The following is a 21104-nucleotide window of genomic DNA, read 5'->3' on the forward strand; positions in this document are numbered from 1 at the left end:
TTGGAAAAATGGTACATTGCATCTTTGAAACTGATTAATGCAACTTAAGTCTTTGTGATTCAGTGACACCATCTGGGTTCATACACCATTCCCAAGGTCAAATTCAACTTTCAAGGTCCATTTTCAAGCTTTTTCCAGCACATTAGAGTTGTGGTAATATACATATTTATACAGGTTTCAGTGGGGGGGGAAAAATGCTTTGACCCAACATTTTACTGGATGGCTTGGGGTGGATGAATACAGATGCAAAGCATCTGGCTGAGGATACAGTCCCCGAGGGCAAAGAGGGATCTGGGATGCCTCCCTGGGAAATTTTGAAAATTTGTTTTTTAGATGCACACAGAAGTCCAGTTCTGTGCAGAATAACAATATATACCATATAATACACTATTTACAAGCAAGAAAAATAAAGACTGTTTCATAATATTGCATGAGTGTTCAAGTAATGTTGTACATGAGTGTACAATTTATTATTACACAAGAATGTGTAGTATTATTGTACGAGAAGCAGAAACATAATATAATCAAAATCAATATAATCAAATCAATATAATATTAGTGATTCGAGGACACTTTACAGGGACACTTCCATAAACACTGTCACAGAAACAGACCTTGAAAGAACTGGTTACATTTTAACAACCACCTTCACAAACCAAACTGTACTCAACATCATCATGCAAGACATATTAAACATAGGAATGGAAACTTAAAGGTCACAGGTTTGTCATCTGCAGTGCACTGCATCTATCCAGCTGTGAGGAGAGCAAATCTGGATTAAACAGTGACTTTTCCTTCATATGACATATGAAAATGATGTGTTCGAGGTGCCTCCGTACACCCAGGAACACTATGTTCTGCGCTGAGCAGACAAAGAGCAGAGCATTCATTCATGTAATCAAGCATTTAGCGGCTTCCACCCTTAAGCTGATCCGCTCTGTGACTTTTATCTTTGGCTAGTATTCATTTTTATTTGCAAATAATGTTATGTGGGAGCTCTCTCCAACTCCACTGTTAAGCTGGGCAGACACTGTACGATATTTTCAATCGTTGTACTTAGCTCCAGATCAAACTGTACGACAAAACCGCACGGTGTAAAAGTTCAGAGCGCATGATTTATGTTCTCACACTACAATGCTCTGATGCGGTCTGACTACTCACATTGTATGCTCAAAAACCACACATCGGAGTCATGTTTCCAGAAGCAAAACATAAACAGAAGCTTTTTTTTTTTTTCCAAACTTTATTTACACTTCTTATTTTTACAAAAACTTTCGGAGCCTGCCTGGGGACATGGTGGTCAATTTTTTTTATTTTTTGGCCCAGAATACTGCATTCCCTCGCAATAGTTTTTGCGTTCCCTCGTAATAACCTAATATCATATTAAACCTCATGCCTATCAGAGCACACAGTGAATGGAATCAGGTGGGGGGAGACTGAATGCAAGTATTGCGATGGAACGCAATAATCTGGGCTAAAAAAAATTAACCACCATGTCCCCAGGCGGGCTCCGTAAAAACTTGATGGGAGACATCAAAGCAGTGGCGGTGCCAAGGGGAGAGCTTAAGCCCACCCAATAATGAGCCAAGCCCCCCCCCCCAATAATTCTGCCAATAATGATGCTAATTCGCTAATGTGTAGCGAATGACATATTTGTGGATCTCAAATGCAGTTTTGCGCTGAGAATGTCTCAATATTGAGTAACTGAGCAAAGTGATGAATGTGTGTGTTCGGTGATCCACCAATGCTGAATCACCCTTCACAAACACAATTTTCAGTTTTGCAAATAAACATTTATTTGTAAAAACACACACAAGTTACAAATCAGAAATTTGTGTTTGTGGCTCACAAAGCACGTGTACAAATCAAAGGGTATTTGTAAATCACCCTCTGTGCATTTGCAAGTATTAATGAGACAAATTTAACTCCATACTCCAAAAATTGAGGTTTCCTAAATATTTATTCCAGCCACTCTTAAAACTTCACTTATCTTTATTTATACCTATGTGCAAGTTTACTGAACTTGCAATCATTCTAAGTGATGTGTGTGTGCATTGATACCACATTTTAGAGGAGCATGGGTGACTAAAATACATACCTTGGTATTTCTAAAGCAATTTACTATATATTGTTCTTTTCAAAGACATTTTGTGGAGCCCTCCAACTTTTATCCCAGCCCCCCCTCAGCCCCCCCAAAACATTTCCTGGCGCCGCTACTGCATCAAAGTTTTAACAAAAAAAAAAACAATACAAGACTTTACATGAAATGAAGAATAAGGCGGAAAAAAGAAACAGAAGCTGCTCTTCCAAAGAGATGATCACTCCGGTGTTTGCACATGCACAGTGCGAGAGGTAATCAGCGCGTAGATACCTTCACGAGGGCCGACCAGAATATCAAAGAGGTTTGATTTTCATCCAACCATACAATTGACGATCGGGATGTGGTCGTGAGATGTTAAACGCAGCTCGTTACTCCATGTATACTACACAATGCAGGTCACACGATTAAGCTGAAACTCAGCACAATCCAAAAAATTTTCGCACGAGTGAAAAATTGGCTGAAAAAGGCAAAAACTCGCACAGTGTAAGCCCAGCTTTAGAGAAACAATTTGTTACAATGCTTCAGAAGATTCAGATCCGCTTATGCAGGCTGGAAACAGATACCGAGCTACAAACTGTTTCTGCTGCAGTGTTGTTTTCTCAATCTTGGGATTTAATGACAGCTGTGTAAAAACTGAATCCTCAGTAATGACAGCACTACCAGCAGTAGATAATAATTAGTATCATCATGTTTTCAGAGTTTAGTTTCGACTTGGTACTGCTCAGCCACAAGGGGTGTGCAGCCAGGACATTCTGAGTGCCAGTCCCAAGCCCGGATAATGAGTAGGGTTGTGTCTGGAAGGGCATCCGGTGTAAAACAGGCCAACACAACCATGCAGAGTACAGTGCATCCGGGAAATATTTACAGCGCTTCACTTTTTCTACATTTTTTCTTTTATGTTACAGCTTTATTCCAAAATGAAATTGATTTTTTCCCTTCAAAATTCTATCCACAATACCCCATAATGACAATGTGATTTTATTTTTTTGCAAGTTTATTAAAACAAAAAACTAAGAAATCACATGTACATAAGTATTCAGTTTCTGCCATGAAGTTCAAAATTGAGCTCAGGTGCATCCTGCTTCCACTGAACTTCTTGAGATGTTTCTACAGCTTAACTGGAGTCCACCTGGGGTAAATTCAGTTGATTGGACATGATTTGGAAAGGCACACACCTGTCTACATATAAGGTCCCACAATTGACAGCATGTCAGAGCACAAACCAAGCATGAAGTCAAAGGAATTGCCTGTAGAACTCAAACAGGATTGTCTTGAGGGACAAATCTGGAGAAGGGTATAGAAACATTTCTGCTGTTTTGAAGCTCCCAATGAGCATAGTGGCCTTCATCAACCATAAATGGAAGAAGTTTGGATCCACCAGGAATCTTCCTAGAGCTGGCCGCCCGTCTAAACTGAGCGATCAGGGGGAAGGACCAAGAACCTGATGGACACTCTGTCAGAGCTACAGCATTCCTCTGTGGAGAGAGGACAACCTTCCAGAAGGACAACCATTTCTGCAGCAATCCACCAATCAGGCCTGTATGGTAGAGTGGCCAGACGGAAGCCACTCCAAACAAAATTCTCTGGTTTGATGAGACTCTTTGGTGTGAATACCAGGCGTCATGTTTGGAGGAAACCAGGCACCATCCCTACAGTGAAGCATGGTGGTGGCAGCATCACGCTGTGGAGATGTTTGTCAGCAGTAGGAAATAGTCAGGATTGAGGAAAAGATGAATGTAGCAATGTACAGAGACTTCCAGGATGAAAACCTGCTCGAATTAAATGCATGAAAGAGTGGTGACTGGAGTGGACTTCAATGGGCATGTTGGCGAAGGGAACACAGGAGATGAGTAAGTAATGGGTAGATATTAGGCCTGGGTGATATGACCTAAAATTCATATTGCGGTATAAATTGAATCCCTTCACGGTAATGGCACATATCGCAATATAAACTTAAGTGTAAAAATTGTAATGAAGTGTTTCTGAATGGGTCTTCCTAGCAAAGAACATTTATTGTGCAGATCTCAAAACTATAGCTACAATTGACCAGAAGGTACAGCTAAGATGCAAGCCTAGATTTGATGTTTTGGTGAAAGAATTAAACTTATTTATTGTTGGGTCAGTGGCTGAAGTTTCATCTCTTGAACACTAGATGGCACACCCGCTCAGAATACATGAAGTGTTTTGAAGGTGGAGCACTTTTCTTCATTTACAAAACTCAACACCAAACCACCAAAAAATAATAATAATAATAATAAAAATACTTAATTTACTCATATTTGAAGTCAGTCTGGGTAAACAGTCATTTCCTGGCTGATTTTGTGTTTCTGCTCCAGTTAAAAAAAAAAATAAAAAAATTAAAAATTAATTATTTAATGTGGTGCTTTCTCAAATGATTGATTCAGGTCATGACAGAGCCTCCATCCAGACCGTCCGCTGAAATAAATAAACAATGGCTTTGCAAATATTGCACGCTGCTATCTCAGTTTTGTGGTGTTCAGCGACATAACTGCTAAAAGCAGAAGAAACTGGAGACTGCAAGATGGTGGCACGGGAGAGGGTAGTTAGACAGCATAGGATGGTGGTTTGTAGGATGACTTTAGAGGTGAAGAAAAAGAAGAGAGTGAGAACTCAACAAAGGATCAGGTGGTGGAAGCTGAAGGAGGAAGACGTGAAATTCAGCGAGCAGGTGAGAGAGGCACTGGAAGGAGGGGAAGCAATTCTGGATGACTCGAAAAGTACTGCAAATGTGGGGAGGGAGACAGCTGGAAAGGTACTAGGTGTGATATCTGGACAGTGGACGGAAGACAATGAGACTTGGTGGTGAAACAACAATGTTTAGGAAAGCATAATGGCAAACAAGTTGGTGAGAAAGAACTGGGATAGTCAGAGATGAAGAAAGTAGACAGGAGTGGAAGGAGATGCGGCATAACGTGAAAAGAGAAGTGGCAAAAGCTAAAGAAAAGACCTACAGCAAGCTGTACATGAAGTTGAACAGTACGGAAGGAGAAAAGGACTCGTACCAATTGGCCAAACCCAGCTGGAAAGGATGTGCAGCAGGTTAGGGTGGTAAAGGATGTAGATGGTAATGTTCTGACAAGTGAGGAGAGTATGTTGAGAAGGTGGAGAGAATATTTTCAGGAGCTGATGAATGAAGAAAATGAGAGAGAAAAGGCTGGGTGATGTGGAGAGTTAATGAGGATGAAGGATGAAGGACAAGGATGAAGTAAAGGCAGCTATGAAGAGTGGAAAGGCAGTCGGCCCAGATGACATTTTAGTGGAGGCATGGAAATGTATAGGAGAGATGCAAATGAGACGCAAATGAGTTTCTAAACAGACTGTTCAAGAAAGTCTTGGTAAGTGAGAGGATGGCTGAGGAGTGGAGACGAAATGTGCTGGTTCCTATTTTGAAGAACAAGGGTGATGTGCAGAGCTGCAGTAAACTACAGAGGCATAAAGTTGATCAGCCACAGCAAGAAGTCATGGGAAAGAGTAGTAGAAGCAATTATTGGAAAACAGGTGAAGATCTGTAAGCAGCAGTATGGTTTTATGCAGACAAAAAGCACCACAGATGCAATGTTTGCTCTGAGAGTGCTGATGGAGAAGTACAGAGACAACACTCATTATGCAACACTCATTTTTTAAATATCTTCAAGTACGTAGTTTCACTAAGAAAGTGTTCTCCTCATTTCCTTACCTGCCACCTAAAAGCCAATTAGATAACATTTTAGAGCCCAACCCCTTTGAGAAGAAACGGGTTTTGGCGATACACACTTTGATAAGGGGTTTAAATCAGATATCCTGGGAGAAAACCAAAATTGCATGGGAGAGTGATTTGGGGGAGGTGCTTTCAGAGGAGGCGTGGAGGGACAGCCTTTCTCGTATACACACCTCTTCATTGTGTGTACGCCATGGATTAATTCAATTTAAGGTGCTCCATCGTCTCCACTATTCAAAGGAAAAACTTGCCAGAATTTTTCTCACTACAAACTCTGCCTACCCGAGATGTGGTAACAAACAGCCCAGCTACAGCGGGACACATGTTTTGGGCCTGCCCCTCTCTAAGTAGTTACTGGGGAAGTATTTTTGATGTATTCTGTCATATGTGCAAAAAGACCAAAGAAACACAGACTGACTTTAAAAAGACTGCCCACTTTTGTGGCCCTTTTTTGCCTTAAGCCTCAGTGGAGGGGGGAAATTGATATTTACATTTGTATTTTTGTTGTGTTGTTGTTGTTCGTGGTATGAAAGTTGTTGGTATGTTGTGTATATTCATTTAAAGTGTGAAAATAGGAAAATACAGTATTTTTTTAAAAAAATGACGCTGTCACCTGAGACTGACAGAAACTAGTGCAGCGACAATCCTAAAATGTGTGGATTTAATGGCTTTAACTGGATTGACTGATGATTTACTGTGGATTTAACTCAATGCAGCTGACAAGATGGAGAAATCTATGGGTCTGCTCACAGAATTTCCAGTTTGGCATTAAGATGCTGTTGCTACGGTAAGCTCTGACAAACTGACCACACCCTTTCACAATGATTTGCTGACCGAATTACTTACAGAAAAATAAACAGTGCAAACGATGGAATTGGATTAGATGGGAATAACCCTGTTGTGTCTGATGATTTGCGGACGTTTATGCAGGATTTTACCATCACAAATTGAGCTTTATCGGTGACGCGTTAAACAGGGTTATTCCCTAATTCGAGCATTTTTCAAAACTTGAAAATACATTAAAATTCAAGCATTTCCAAAGATTAGAGGCATTTTAGGTATGGGGGGTTGTGCAGGTATGTATATGTGACGGTATCAGTGGATATCATCATGTACTCACTGTTTTGTACTTTTTGTACTTATTGCCTATTTTTGGGACAAATATGTGGAGTTTGTTACTGGAGTCAATTTTTAAGCATATACTACTTGTTCCTGTATGGAGAAACTTGTTTAATTTGCCATGTACCAAACTTAAGAAAGTTCAATAAAAACTTGAATTAAAAAAAAAAAAAAAAGCATTTCCAAGGATTTCAAGCACCTGTATGAACCCTGTTTAAAGCAACACCCTTTAAAAATAATCATGTTTACAAACCTCGTTTTTTCAGCTCCGCCTCCAGCCTGCTGTCGTACGTCACGCCATCAGTGAGCGTGACGAAGCAATAGAGGCTTTCTCCTTTGACAGGATGAGGTCTGGCAACAACAGCAGCCTCTGCTACAGTTTCATGCGCTACGAGAGCAGATTCCACCTCTGCCGTACTTAATAAGTGACCTAGAGCAGAATGAGAAGGAAATGAGGAGGAAGAGAGGAATTAGGCCTAGAATAATACAGGCTCAAAGTAAATGTTTCTTCAGTCAGTGACCGGGAGTCTCTGTCACTGATGCATAAAGCAGTGTGCTTAACCATGACTGAACAGTTTCTGTGTGGCATTGCAGAGGTAAAACGTCAAGATTAAGGAAGCACTCATTATTCTAGGTCCTGCCAATCAAACCTGCTGATCAGTTGAATCTTACCTGAAACATTCAACATGTCATCTATCCTCCCTGTTATCCAGTAGTAGCCATCTTTGTCTCTATGGCAACCTGAAGGATAAAAACAGCAAAGACAGTGAATGAATGATCATGGTTCAGTATCATTAATCATAATCCTGAATGACCAACAGGGGGCATATAGCCTTAACAAATTAGTGTGTCTAAAAAAAAAAAAAAAAAACCGGTCATGTGACTCATGGTGCCATCTTGGGTTCAAAATAGCGTTCACTGTTAATCTTTCTGCATGTAAATCCAGCTATTTTATTTATTTATTCACTGAAAATGCCGGGTTGTTGTGCAATTGGATACACAAATAGACACAGCAAGAGCTTCAAGATGTACAGATTCCCTTCAGATCTGAACAGAAGAAAAATTTGGGAAAATACAGTCAGTCGTGTGGGATGGAAGCAATTTCATCGTCAAAGTTTTGAAAGGTAAATTTATTCAGCGAAAGATGGTCATACTCAACCCACAGACCTGCGCCAAAGACCTACAACATGATCTTGCTGCAGATAGTGTCTGTGTGCACCGCTCAACTATACAGCGCACTCTGCACAAGAAGATACTGTATGATGCTGTAAAGCAGAGGAAGCCTTTTCTGCGTACACGCCACAAACAGAGTTGCTTGAGGTATGCTAAAGCACAGTCGGACAAGCAAGCTTCATTTTTGAATGCTGTGGACTGATTCAACTAAAACTGAGTTATTTGGACATAATAAAGGCCGGCATGCATGACTGAAAAAGAACACAGCATTCCAAGAAAAACACTTGCTACCTAAGGTAAAATTTGGAGATGGTTCCATCATGCTGTATGGCTGTGTGGCCAGTGCAGGTACTGGGAATCTTGTTAAAATTGAGGATTTGGATGGACATGGATTCCAGTCAATGTCAGCAGATTCTTGAGAACAGTGTTCAAGAATCAGTGACAAAGTTGAAGTTGCGCCAGGGCTGGAAGGTATTCATGCAGAGGAACAAGTACAACGTTCTGGAGTGGCTCTCAGACCCCAGACCTGAATTTTATTGAAAATCTGTGGTGTGATTTTAAGTGGGCTGTCCATGCTCAGAAACCAACAAACGTGAGATGTTTTGTAAAGAAGAATGGTCCAAAATACCTTCAACCAGAATCCAGACTCTCATTGGAAGTGACAGGAAGCATTTAGAGGATCTACTAATAAGAGGATCTAATATTGATGTATTTTTTCTGTTGGGGTGCCCAAAATTATTCACCTGCCTAATTTTGTTTAAAGAATTATTGCACTTTCTGTAAATCCTAGAAACTTAATTTCACTTATCAAATATCACTGTGTTTGTCTGCTATATGATATATTTAACTGAAATTTCTGATCCAAAAAAACAATGATTTATAAAGGAAAATGATGGAAATCATCAGGGGTGCCCAAACCTTTGCATACAACTGTATAGAATGTAACCTTCACACACTGGTTTGTCTCAGTTTTCGACCATGATCGTCACACACCAGTTTGTTGCAATTGTAGAATATGAGGGGTGACTGAGATGTGTCTCCATCTTTAGCATTCTGAGAAACCAATATTTCTTAACACTGCAGACAATGAGCCCAAACTTCACACATCCTTAAGAAATGTTGCAAAAGATGGAGACTACGCCCTTTTTCTGGCTCAGGCTCAAAACTTCTTAACTGCTCCTTGTAATCTATTTTAGATCGGGATCTTCACGAGCTATTTTCTCACTCTTTTTTTTTATAAATAGTATAAACAACCCATAATGTCACATGAGCCCATTCTGAAGCATTCCCCTTCCCGTCGCGTCTCACCGTCTCCCGTCACATAGTATCCAGGGAACTTCTTGAAGTAGGTGGTTTCAAACCTCTGGTGGTTTCTATACACTGTCCTCATCACACCAGGCCACGGTTGTTTGAACACCTGTTTGACAGCAGAAAAGGGTTAACATGTATGACAAAGTGTTCAAGATACAAAACTGTTAGCACAGTATGGCTAAATAATGGTGATGAAAGGGTTAAATCAGGCTAATCTTAAAATAAGTAAATAAATCAGGTGCCTGACCAGGTATCCTTCACTTGGTCCCTCCAGCTCCTCTCCAGACTCATTCAGAATGGCCGGCACAACTCCAAAGAACGGAAATGTCTGCGAGGCAGGAAAGACGAAATGTTTACTTTGTGCAAATATTTTAATTGTTCCTGTTTGCTTAAAATTACACTGAAATTAAGAAATTATTTGAGGATAGGCTTTATGTTTCTTCAGCATCCTTCTTCTTACACTGTCAAGTCTGAGATCTGCTCACTGATTCACTGCTCTGACCACATGACTGGACAGCGAGGTTATGGCTGCTGGATCCTGGTGGTGGTGTTGTGTCCATCTGTACCGTCCATCTCATAGTGAACAAAGATGATTTGGGAGCAGTTGCTTGCATGTACTACATATTGCCAATAATGTCTTTTGTGAGGAAATACCTGGCTTGATAAACTGGACAACTTCAGCACTGAAGATCCCACCAGGTCTGTTTATACCAGTAACATATTTGTGGAATATGTCTTATTTTTTTATGTATTTATTTATTTATTTAATTTTGCTTGTTTGGTAGGTCCTGTAATCGATATATTTCAAAGCAACATGTCAAAATACAGTATTATTATCTACAGCCACAAAATTGCACTGTCTACATGCATGGCAAACTGCTCCTGTATACTGATCTGGATGGAGTTAAAATTGTCTCATTAATACCTGCAAATGCACAGAGGGTGATCTGCAAATAGTCCTTGATTTGCGCACGTTTTGTGGTCCACAAACAAATTTCAGATTGTAACTTGTGTTGGTTTTTACAAATATATGCGTATTTGTAAATACGAATGTAATTTTTTTATTTGTGTAAAAAAAATAGGCATTTGCAAAACTGAAAATTCTGTTTGTGGAAGTGTGATTCAGTATTTGTGGATCATTGATCACACACATTCATCGTTTTGCTCAGCTACACAATACTGAGACATTCTGAGCGCAAAACTGCAGTTGAGATTCACAAACATGCTGGTCGCTATTCACACTCCCATCCAGTAGATGGCAGTGTTGTTCTATGTATTTTATTTAAATACACGCAAATGCATTGGGAACAGTTTACATGCGTTGCAGAGTACAATGGGTGCACATGAAGCACTTCTTGAAAATTCTTATCTATTTTCATTGTTGCGACAGGTTTCTATTAAATATTTTCATCACATCACATAATAGGTGCAAACAAATATTCCTTCACACAACAGTCATCTCATCATTGGTATTTACATTTCTTGTCAATGTTTGTTTTAGCACTTTGCCTGTCTTGATGAAAACTATAGTACAACTGAATATTCTATTCCAAAGCAAAATATGAAGAAAAATTTATCAAATATGTTCCGACTTTACAGAAAGGTAAGAAAAGGAATATTCAAAACAATAGCAGTGTCTCCATTTTTCTTTACAAACATTTACTGTATAAGCTGAAAAATACCTGAATATTTACTAGCTTTCCTGTGCATCTCTGAACTAATATTTAGTTTTATAACCAATGTTTCTGAGAACTGCTTCACATGCAGGGTGTCCCAAAAAAGTGACACAAAAATAAAGCCATAGAAAATCTACAGACTTTTGGATACTGATATCTGTCACATGCCATCTTGAAGCATATCTCAGGGAATTTTCTCTGGTGTTCATTTCTAATTTCATTTCAGTTTGTAAGAGATTTGGCATTCACAAGATGTGCTCAATATGTGCACCGCTCCTCTGGTTCAGCCAGATCTCTCTTTAACACTGAGCAGTTCTATCAATTTGAATCTTCTTTTCAATCCTCCATATTGTCTTTCTGTCTGGAGATTTTCTAACTGCAAAACAACGTTGATATTGTCATTGGGTTTGCACAATCGATTAGGTCTCAAAGTAGAATTCCACCAGTTTCACTTTTTGCTTGACTGTAAGCAGAACTTAAACTACATCAGAAGAAATTCTTCACATCTTGATGTCTGGGGAAAAAAAAACAAAACAAACAATTTAGATTAGCCGTTGTAGAATTAGAGTCAAATGATTTTGTGGCACTTTTTGGGGACACCCTGTATGTGTTGCATGGATTCAACCACTTCTAGCACCTGTGAACAGGTATTAATGTGTGAATCGTAACCTCTTCAGCACATATTTTTCAGCAATGGGACTTTTCTTGGGCTTCTTGTCCATAGTTTGGCTTCACATACTCATCTTCTAATTGTTACAGTACTCACAGTTAACGAGACCTTCGATAACCATGGAGCTGATCATTGGCTGAGTCTTTGCCATTCTGGCTACACTTTGATCCATTTGAATGGTGCTTTTCTGTTTTCTTCCACATATTTCTTGTTTTGTTGCCATTTTATAAAGCATTTGAGATTGCTTTAGCTGTCCATTTTTTGCTCATCTTTACAGTTTCCCAGTTCCAATCAACTTTTTAATGAAAGTACACTGTTCTTCTGAACAATGTCTGGAACAACTCACTTTACTCAGATTTTCAGAGAGAAATGCACAACAACCAGCATGTATAACATTTTGCTGCCTTTGTCCTTAAATAAGGGTCACATGTAAGGGAGCAATTAGGGTCACAGAAAGAAAAATGCAGACACTGCTGGTTTTTTGTTGTTTTGACAGCTGAATATTACTTTATTAATTTTATGTAAAGTAATAACAAACTGGATACATTTTTCTTCATGTTTAGATTTGGAATAGAATGCGCAGTGTTCCAAATGCATTTGTGTGTATGGAAATAAAAGCTATTTTCAAGATTTTTAACCTTACTTTTTAAACACGCTATTATTTTTAACACAACTGTAATCTGCCACAGCCAGGTGAAACGTGGATATATATCCCTTTGGCCTTCTCCAGCTACTGGAGTCCTCAACAATCAGACACCTTCATGCTGGATCATGCACAGTTAAACAAGCCACATGGCTTGTCAGGTCAGGGACAGTATTAATCCTGCTATTTGTAATACTGTACCCAGTACAACCTGCCGCATAGTGGCATAACTAACACCCAGCAGGATGACAAACAAGACCTGTCAAAGGGCAGCTGAACTCCTTGAGTCAACGGCCATCGTGCCTTTACAGTGCATCCGGAAAGTTTTCACAGCACTTCACTTTTTCCACATTTTGTTGTGTTACAGCTTTATTAAAAATGGAGTAAATTGATTTTTTTTCCCCTACTCATAATTCCACTCACAACACCCATAATGACAACATGAAGAAATCACATGTACATAAGTATTCACACCCTTTGCTCAATAGTTTGTTGATGCACTTTTGTCAGTAATTAAAACATGAAGTCTTTGAATATGAAGCCACAAGCTTGGTGCTCCTATCGTTGGGCAGTTTTGTCCATTCCTCTTGCAGCACCTCTCAAGTTCCATCAGGCTGGATGGGGAGCGTCAGTGCACAGACATTTTCAGATCTCTGCAGAGATGTTCAATCAGATTCAGGTCTGGACTCTGACTGGGCCACTCAAGGACATTCACAGAGTTTGTCCTGAAGACACTCCTTTGATATCACCAGGCTCAGGGAGGGGCAGTCTTCTGCTGGGACTGGTTGGGGCTGAGGGAGAGAACCAGGAAAAAGACATGCTGTGTGTTTAGGGTCATTGTTCTGCTGAAAGATGAACCTTCACCCCAGTCTGAGGTCAAGAGCGCTCTAGAGCAGGTTTTTCATCCAGGATGACTGTGAACATTGCTGCATTTATGTTTTCCCCTAATCCTGACTATTCTCCAAGTTCCTGCCACTGAAAAACATCCCCACAGCATGATGCTGCCACCACCATGCTTCCACTGTATGGATGGTGCCTGGTTTCCTCCAAACATGACTCCTGACATTCACACCAAAGAGTTCAATCTTTGTCTCATCAGACCAGAGAATTTTGTTTCTCATGGTCTGAGAGTCCTTCAGGTGCCTTCTGGAAAACTCCAGGTGGGCTGCCATGTGCCTTTTACTAAGGAGTGGCTTCCGTCTGGTCACTCTACAATACAGGCCTGATTGGTGGATTGCTACAGAGATGGTTGTCCTTCTGGAAGGTTCTCTCTCCATAGAGGAATGCTGGTGCTCTGACAGAGTGACCATCAGGTTCTTGGTCACCCCTTGAATAAGGCCCTTCTCCCCGATCGCTCAGTTTAGACGGGCGGCCAGCTCTAGGAAGAGTCCTGGTGGATCTGAACTTCTTCCATTTATGGATAATGGAGGCCACTGTGCTCATTGGGACCTTCAAAGTAGCAGAAATGTATTTGTGCCTTGAGACAATCCTGTCTCGGAGGTCTACAGACAATTCCTTTGACTTCATGCTTGGTTTGTTCTCTGACATGTACTCTGACTGTGGGACCTTATATACAGACAGGTGTGTGCATTTCAAATCATGTCCAATCAACTGAATTTACCCCAGGTGGACTCCAATTAGTGAAAACAAGATGCACCTGAGGTCAGTTTTGAGCTTCATGGCAAAGGCTGTCAATACACGTAATTTCTTAGTTTGTTTGTTGTTGTTTTTTCTTTTTTATAAATTTGCAAAAATCTTAAAAAAAAGAAAATCAGATCATTATAGGGTGATGTGTGTAGATTTTTGAGGAAAAAAATTAATTTACCCCATTTTGGAATAAGGCTTAACATAAAATGTGGAAAAGTGAGGCCCTGTGAATACTTTCCGGATGCACTGTATATTTTTGTTAGTTTTTGAATGTTTTTATGAATTTTAAGGATACACTGATACCACTTTTTTCCAGAATGAGTACAAGTACAAGTACATACCGTCGATACTGAGTACTGATACGAATACTTAATGATACCATTACAGTTTTATGATGACTTTGAAAACATGTTTTCTTCATCAGTTGTTCCTTACTTTTTGACTGTAACTGCTACCAATATTATTAGCTTTGTTTTTATTTACAAACACGTAAAAAATTGTCTACAACAAATTGTCATTTAACATTAACAGTGCGTTTCTTAACATGACACTGCCAGACATCTCACTGAAATGTAACCTGTGGACTTCAGCACTACAAAATATACAACACCAGGAACAGAACTGAAACTGTCCATCAATAACTTTGTCTGTGAGGACTAAAAGCCTTTTCTGAAAATGTGAGGGACAGATTCATGTTGAGGAAAAGAGCTTCTCTGTGTTATCAGCTGTGAGACCATTTCTGATTTCATCTGCAATGTGTGACACTGAGATAAGGTTAGGTTAGGTTCAGGACGCTTTGTGTGGATTATTTTTCTTCCAGATCATATGATGAATTCCACTGAAACAAATAGGTAAGAGTTTTTATTTACTCTGTGTGGGTGAATTTACAGACAGCATGATGGACAGCATTGATGGATGTATTTCGACTTTTGAGTAAATTACACGAAAGCCTGTAAAAATCCATAAATTAGCCGCATCACTGTTTAAGACACAGTGTTCAAAAGGTATGAAAAAAGTAGCGTCTTATAATCCGGAAATTACGGAGCGTGAAAATCCCACATTGAGAGGTTGACTTCACGCTGCTGTAAATGGGTATTGGGTCACGGAGTATCAGAGACATTTTATGATTACGAGTAAATCAATACGGGATCGGGACGATACCTGATACTGGTATTGGGATTGGTGTATCCCTAATAGATTCTGTTCTTATTTATTTATTTTTAATCTGGTGTGTATTTAATTTGTGTGGGCACCCTGAGCATGGTTCTGCATCTGGAACTGCAGGTGGTCCTCCAGCCCAGCCCACACTTCATTCCATTGGGGCTTGACGGTGGGACTGGCACTTCAACCACCATAAAAATGTCTCGCACAGCTCCAAGACAAAAGGTAGCACGCATTATTATGGAGGACAGCCATTTGGAGCCTCATGCCCCAAGAAGAAAAACGTCAACGAGACAAAGGGCCTTGTCTTTGGAGGATGGCAGATGGTGCAATGCTAAGAGGTTTGTCCACTGCATGGTGGTGCCCAGGCCCAAACCTGAGGCAGCTCACGCGGCTGGGCACCTGGAACATCCTTTCATTCAGCAACGATGACCAAATTTTACAAAAATTCTTATAAAGCATCAACTTTTGTCATAAGTTGGTGCCGTTGTTTGTAAGCTTGAATGATGATACTGATCTCAAATTGGGACAGTGATTCAACACAAATGTGGATCAGTACACTTTCAATTTTAGGTTCAAATTTAGGAAAAAAAAAGGCAAATTAACCAATTCCACTCAGGCTTTCTAGGTTTGTGGGTGGAATAAAGCGGTTGCTTGCTTCAACTGGCTGGCTGGCTATTTCCTCTGTTTGCCTCACAGAGAGCAGGCTGAGGGGGATGACCACACCTTCTTGCACAGAACAAGCTGGCAACACCTCCTGCACAGAGCAGGAGATGAGAAGGATGCAGTCTGTGGACATGAGCAGCGCTACTCACTGAACTCTCGGTGACTTGTGGAATCAAATATACAATGTATAATCATAGTGTGCACAGTTGTGCCATGTATTCTGCCTAACCATATGGTTCAATACAAATACATGTATTGCGATGCCTCTAGAAGGTGGTGGTGGGACTCACAGCAGATCCAGGTTTTAGCGGTGTGGCTGCAGGTAAAGGCGTTAACACATGTCCACCCTGAAAAAAACAGTGAAATATGTGAACCGTACAACCACAAAAGGGCAGCCTGAATTTCTGGTTGTAAGCAAGGATTTAAATAGTGGTGAAAATAAAAGATGCAAGTCATTTTAAACATAACAAAAGGTGAAAAGAAGCATCAGTATTTTTCTTGTCTAAAAGAAAAAAACTAACTAAAACCTTCTCGAATGTTTCTAAAACAGAATCAAAATTTATATGTACAGTCTCCGTCTGCCAGAAGGTGTCGACAATGGGACATCTCTTTTCTCCAACCACATTGTAGTACCAATGCCAAGCCTCTGGGTTGATGGGCTCGCCCACTGTCCCCAACACCTTCAGAGACTCTCGCTTACACCTGGAAAGGAGGAGGAGAAACAAGCAACTATCAGACTATCTACTTTCAAGGTTCACGATGTCACAACGACAAAATAAAGAACATTATTCTCATAATAAAAAAGGAAAAAAAAAACAAAAACAAAAGGAGAAAACAAGAGTAGAGGTTCAGGAGGATGAACTCACTTCTGCACTGGCTCACTGCCGTGCTTCATCAGAAGTCTAATGGCGGTGGGAGCTGTGTAGAACTTACTCACATTGTATTTATCCACAATCTGCCACATACGGCTCATGTCTGGGTAAATCGGCAGGCCCTCAAACTGAAACACAGAATAACATCACATTAAAATTGTGTTGTTGTTGGCCCGTGTAAAACATTTGATTTTTAACTTTGGTGTAGATTATGCAGAAAAAAAAATGTTGCAGGTAGTCAGAATCTTTAATTCTTGGTTGTGATCAAATTGGAGTTTTCTTATATTTTTGACACAAATTAAAACTTTTCTGCAGCTCTGATATGTTTGTTGGATAATCAAGTACATGACTACAGCCATGTTTGGCAATGCAGATATGTCTGCAGGAAAACAAAAGTCCAAGTCCAAGTGCTGCAAACCAGGCAGCAGTTTACAAAAGCATGTGACTTTGAGCATCACGTATGAAAAAGTTTCAGCAGCAGCGGACGTTCACGTGTCAACAGCTTTGATCCACAGAGGTCTGACATATTAAAAACAGAAAACCCAGTGTGATCGCAAATGGCTACATTATTTTCTGAACAACGTTTGTGGCACTGAATCATGAATGAGACAGTCCTTTTGTCTGCATGTGTACGTGTGTGTGTGTGTGTGTGTGTGTGTGTGTGTGTGTGTGTGTCCTACAATACATCCAAACACTGAATGCATTCATCCAGAGTGAATCAGCTGGCGAAAAGGTGAAGCACATGTGTGTGCCTGATCAGAACAGGTGATCAAACCCACATGCATGTGTGACTGACTGCAAGATCCACACAGCACAGCCCAGTGATTAGAAACAGCGCTATCTCTCTCTCTCTCTCCTTTGTTTTTCAAAACCCTTCTCTCTCTCTCAATGCTGAAACAAGAAATGGAATGTTTGGGTTTGCTTGTGAGTTTAAATGGCAATATTCTCTACTTTTTGGGGGGAGGAGGATACACGATACACAAGGACTCTGAACTTTGCGATCTGACGTTCCCAGCCCTGACAAGGAAGCAGTGTGTCCAGCTGTACATCTGGAAACGTGAATGCCGTTTGCTTTTTACCATTTTCAGAACAGAGCACATTTCGACAATGCAAAAAAAAAAAAAACATAGGCAGGGCTACATGGGACAGTACACATACATTAAAAGCAAACATATGCAGCTGCAAGCAAATCTACGAATGCAACGACACACGATTACACAGGAAAAACACAGAGTATGTGTGCATTTTGGGCGTACTATAAATGTAACACAGCGCAACTCTACATTTGTGCCAGTGTGAAAGGGGCTTTAAGCTTTGATATAAAAAGTGCTAGGTCAAGAATAGCGTGTAAATCAGGAGGTAGCCTGTTCCACAGTCTAGGGCCAGCTGCCGCAAAAACACGATCATCCCAGAGTTTGTATTTTGATCTCGAAACATCTAAGCAAAGCTGACCAGGCGTTCGTAATGTCCTACTCTAAGTGCAGAGAGTTAAAATATCAGACAGGTAGAAAGGTGCAAAGCCATTAATAGCCTTAAAAACAAACACAGAAATCTTAAAGTTAATTCTAAAATGAACTGGAAGCCAGTGGAGTGAGCACAGTACAGGCATAATATGTCCACGTCTAGAAGTGGTCGTAAAAGACTTGCAGCAGCATTCTGCACCACTTGGAGGTGTGCAAGAAACGACTGGTTAATACCAGTATAACGTGCTTTACAACAATCAAGTCTGGAGCTGATGAAAGCATGAATGGCTGTCTGAAGATCACCTCTACTGAGGAAGTGCTTTATTTTAGCCAGAGTTATCTGTTAATCAAACCTCAAACAGCTGTCAAATATCACCCCCAAATTCTTGACAGCTGGTTTTGCATAATTAGCCAGAGCACCAAAGTTGGTGGTAGAGATGTAAAGGTAATGTAGAGGTAAAGATGGTACCACATTCAGCATGCCAGAACATCCAAACACAATGGTCTCTGAGTTAATAAAAGTTAAGAGACCTGACCAGACAGTATTAAAAAGTGCTTCCAGCAACTCAGCTGGAACAACATCTAAAGGACAACTTGTAGATTTTGTGTGTTTCTCTACATCACTAAAGGATGAAACAGAAATGGCTCAAACTGCTCAAGCACAAGGTTTAAAATGCAGAAGGAAGCAGCCACTTATCTACGATATCAACATCCAGAAAATCAGGGGCACTGAAGGTGTTTCAAAGGGCATTCAAGTAAAGTTTGGATTTATTGGTCAACAAATTACACCTTTTCATTTTATTTGCTCTCAAGTTTACTGCAAACTTTAAATTGGTGTAAATGTGTTTGTTTGTCTGTTGTGTGTGTGTGTGTGTGTGTGTGTGTGTGTGTGTGTGTGTGTGTGTGTGTGTGTGTGTGTGTGTGTGTGTGTGTGTGTGTGTGGTGTGTGTGTGTGTGATCCTGAGATAGACTGGCTTCCTGTCCAGGGACTACCCCACCTTTTGACCTGTGACTGATGGGAAAGGCTGCAGCTCTCCCGTGACCTTAACAGGAAGAAGCGGGTATAGAAAATGAATGTTCGGTTTTAAGTCTGTTGTGGACCATGTTTTCCTTGACCTTTGACCAAACTACTCCAAAATCTAATCACCTCTCGATGTCTAAGTAGCATCTCCCTTCCTTTCATTCGGAGTCGCCAAAGCAGATCTGAGGTGGATCTACATGTTGGCAGAGGTTTTAAAACCGGACACCCTTCCTGACACAAATCCTTGTTGAAGAATAGGCAGGGTGGGTTTGAACCAGAAACCTTCCGCACTAGAAACAAGTGCACTTAATGGCATGACTACCACAAGTAACAGTCCCATTAGATTTGTAGGAAATCCATTCAGCTGTTTTTGAGGTATCTTGTCCACAGACACAGACTATCACACCCCTTGGACTTTATTACAGGTGTAAACTATTTAAAATAGTAACTGAACAAATTAATATTTTGATCTGATGTCCAATGCATAAATTATTTCAGTTCACTTTCAGTTTGTAGACACCAAATTAGTCCCTTGGCCCCCACTCACCAGGACACTAGTGGCCCCGTTAGCCAGTGGCCGTAGACGATGTATGAGTGTCCAGTAATCCAACCAATATCTGCTGTGCACCAGTAGACATCGTTGGGCTGGTAGTCAAACACCAACTTGAAGGTGGTGGCGGTGTACAGCATGTAGCCGCTGACCGTGTGAAGAACACCCTGGAAATGTGAGGAGAGAGTGAGGTGGGCAGTGGCAGGTGAGGAAAATCTCTAAATGTTTTGACAAGTCGCTGTTATCCTGCCAAGTCTGTCTGTAGCTATAGATTTAGTGTGGCTGCCAGTTTTAATCTGGTGTTCTGCACCTTTGGTTTGCCGGTTGAGCCGCTGGTGTAAAGGATGAAGAGAGGGTCTTCTGAGTCACACCACTCAGGTTCACATTCATCTGACACTCCACGCACCAGCGTGTGCCAACACAGGTCCACTTCTTTGTTCCATGGGACCTGGTTTTAAACAAAGACAGGCGCAAGACGTGCACATCAACACACGTGCACACAGGAGCAAAGACACAAACATCATGTTCTGATTATCTACAGAAATAAATGCAAAAGAACCAATTGTGTAAAATCAGAAAATTTAAATCAAAAGTCCAAAGTTAATGAGCAAAAGAAAAAAAACTGCAGAATTGTGCAAGTCATACAAAGACCAAAGGTACCACGGACACTTTATTGGTACCTTCACTAGTTGGTTGCAAAAACCTTAACAATAAAACAATGACACCTTTAAATGTTTTTTGGATCTATCTGCTGGTAGTTTCTACCACCTTCCATTTACCTGAATTCAACCTCTTAAGTTTGTGTGAGTCCTTTTAAACAACAGCAGATTTTAGCTCTCGCCGTATGTTTTCATTCAATGGTTTAAAGTTCAATGTTAACTTTTCAAATACTCTTATGTGCTGTTGGATTAGTTATTTCGTTTGTTGTCTTACTGGAAAATCAGAGACTTTGTCTTCATACCTATTGTTCTGACCATGGGCAACACATCCAACATGACTTGGTAAACTTCAAGTTTTTTGATACATTCAATGCCTCCAGTAACAATTAGCTCAGCAGCCCCACAGCGTGACAGAACCTACTCTGTGTTTGACTCTGGGTCGGTGTTGTTTTCTTTATGGGCTTCATGTTGTCTCCTATCAGCAACCTGAAAGAGCTCTACTCTGGTTTCATGTGCCCATAGAACATTTAACCCGGACACTCCGTGGCTTATCTTTGAAGATTTTTGTGCCTTTCTGTCAGCATCTGTGTCCTCCTTCGACTTCAACCATAGTTGAAGTCATACACCATAGTTTTGCATGTACACATTGGTACC

The 21104-nt window shown here is 40.4% G+C and overlaps 1 protein-coding gene across 1 annotated transcript in view; it reads right to left on the reverse strand.

Annotated features, from left to right (window-relative positions):
- The window catches only part of LOC117513132 (acetyl-coenzyme A synthetase, cytoplasmic-like), a gene marked incomplete at its 5' end in the record, with an annotated part of 31220 nt that extends 10975 nt beyond the window's left edge, over nt 1-20245 (reverse strand). Inside the window, 10 exon segments of the mRNA XM_034173466.1 lie at nt 7192-7368; nt 7611-7679; nt 9420-9528; nt 9670-9750; nt 16176-16232; nt 16455-16587; nt 16752-16885; nt 19789-19820; nt 19823-19958; nt 20102-20245. Coding sequence (XP_034029357.1) covers nt 7192-7368; nt 7611-7679; nt 9420-9528; nt 9670-9750; nt 16176-16232; nt 16455-16587; nt 16752-16885; nt 19789-19820; nt 19823-19958; nt 20102-20245 — 1072 coding nt within the window.
- Between the last annotated feature and the right edge of the window lie 859 nt (nt 20246-21104).

The sequence above is a fragment of the Thalassophryne amazonica genome, chromosome 6 (assembly GCF_902500255.1).
Source record: "Thalassophryne amazonica chromosome 6, fThaAma1.1, whole genome shotgun sequence".
Lineage (NCBI taxonomy): Eukaryota > Metazoa > Chordata > Actinopteri > Batrachoidiformes > Batrachoididae > Thalassophryne > Thalassophryne amazonica.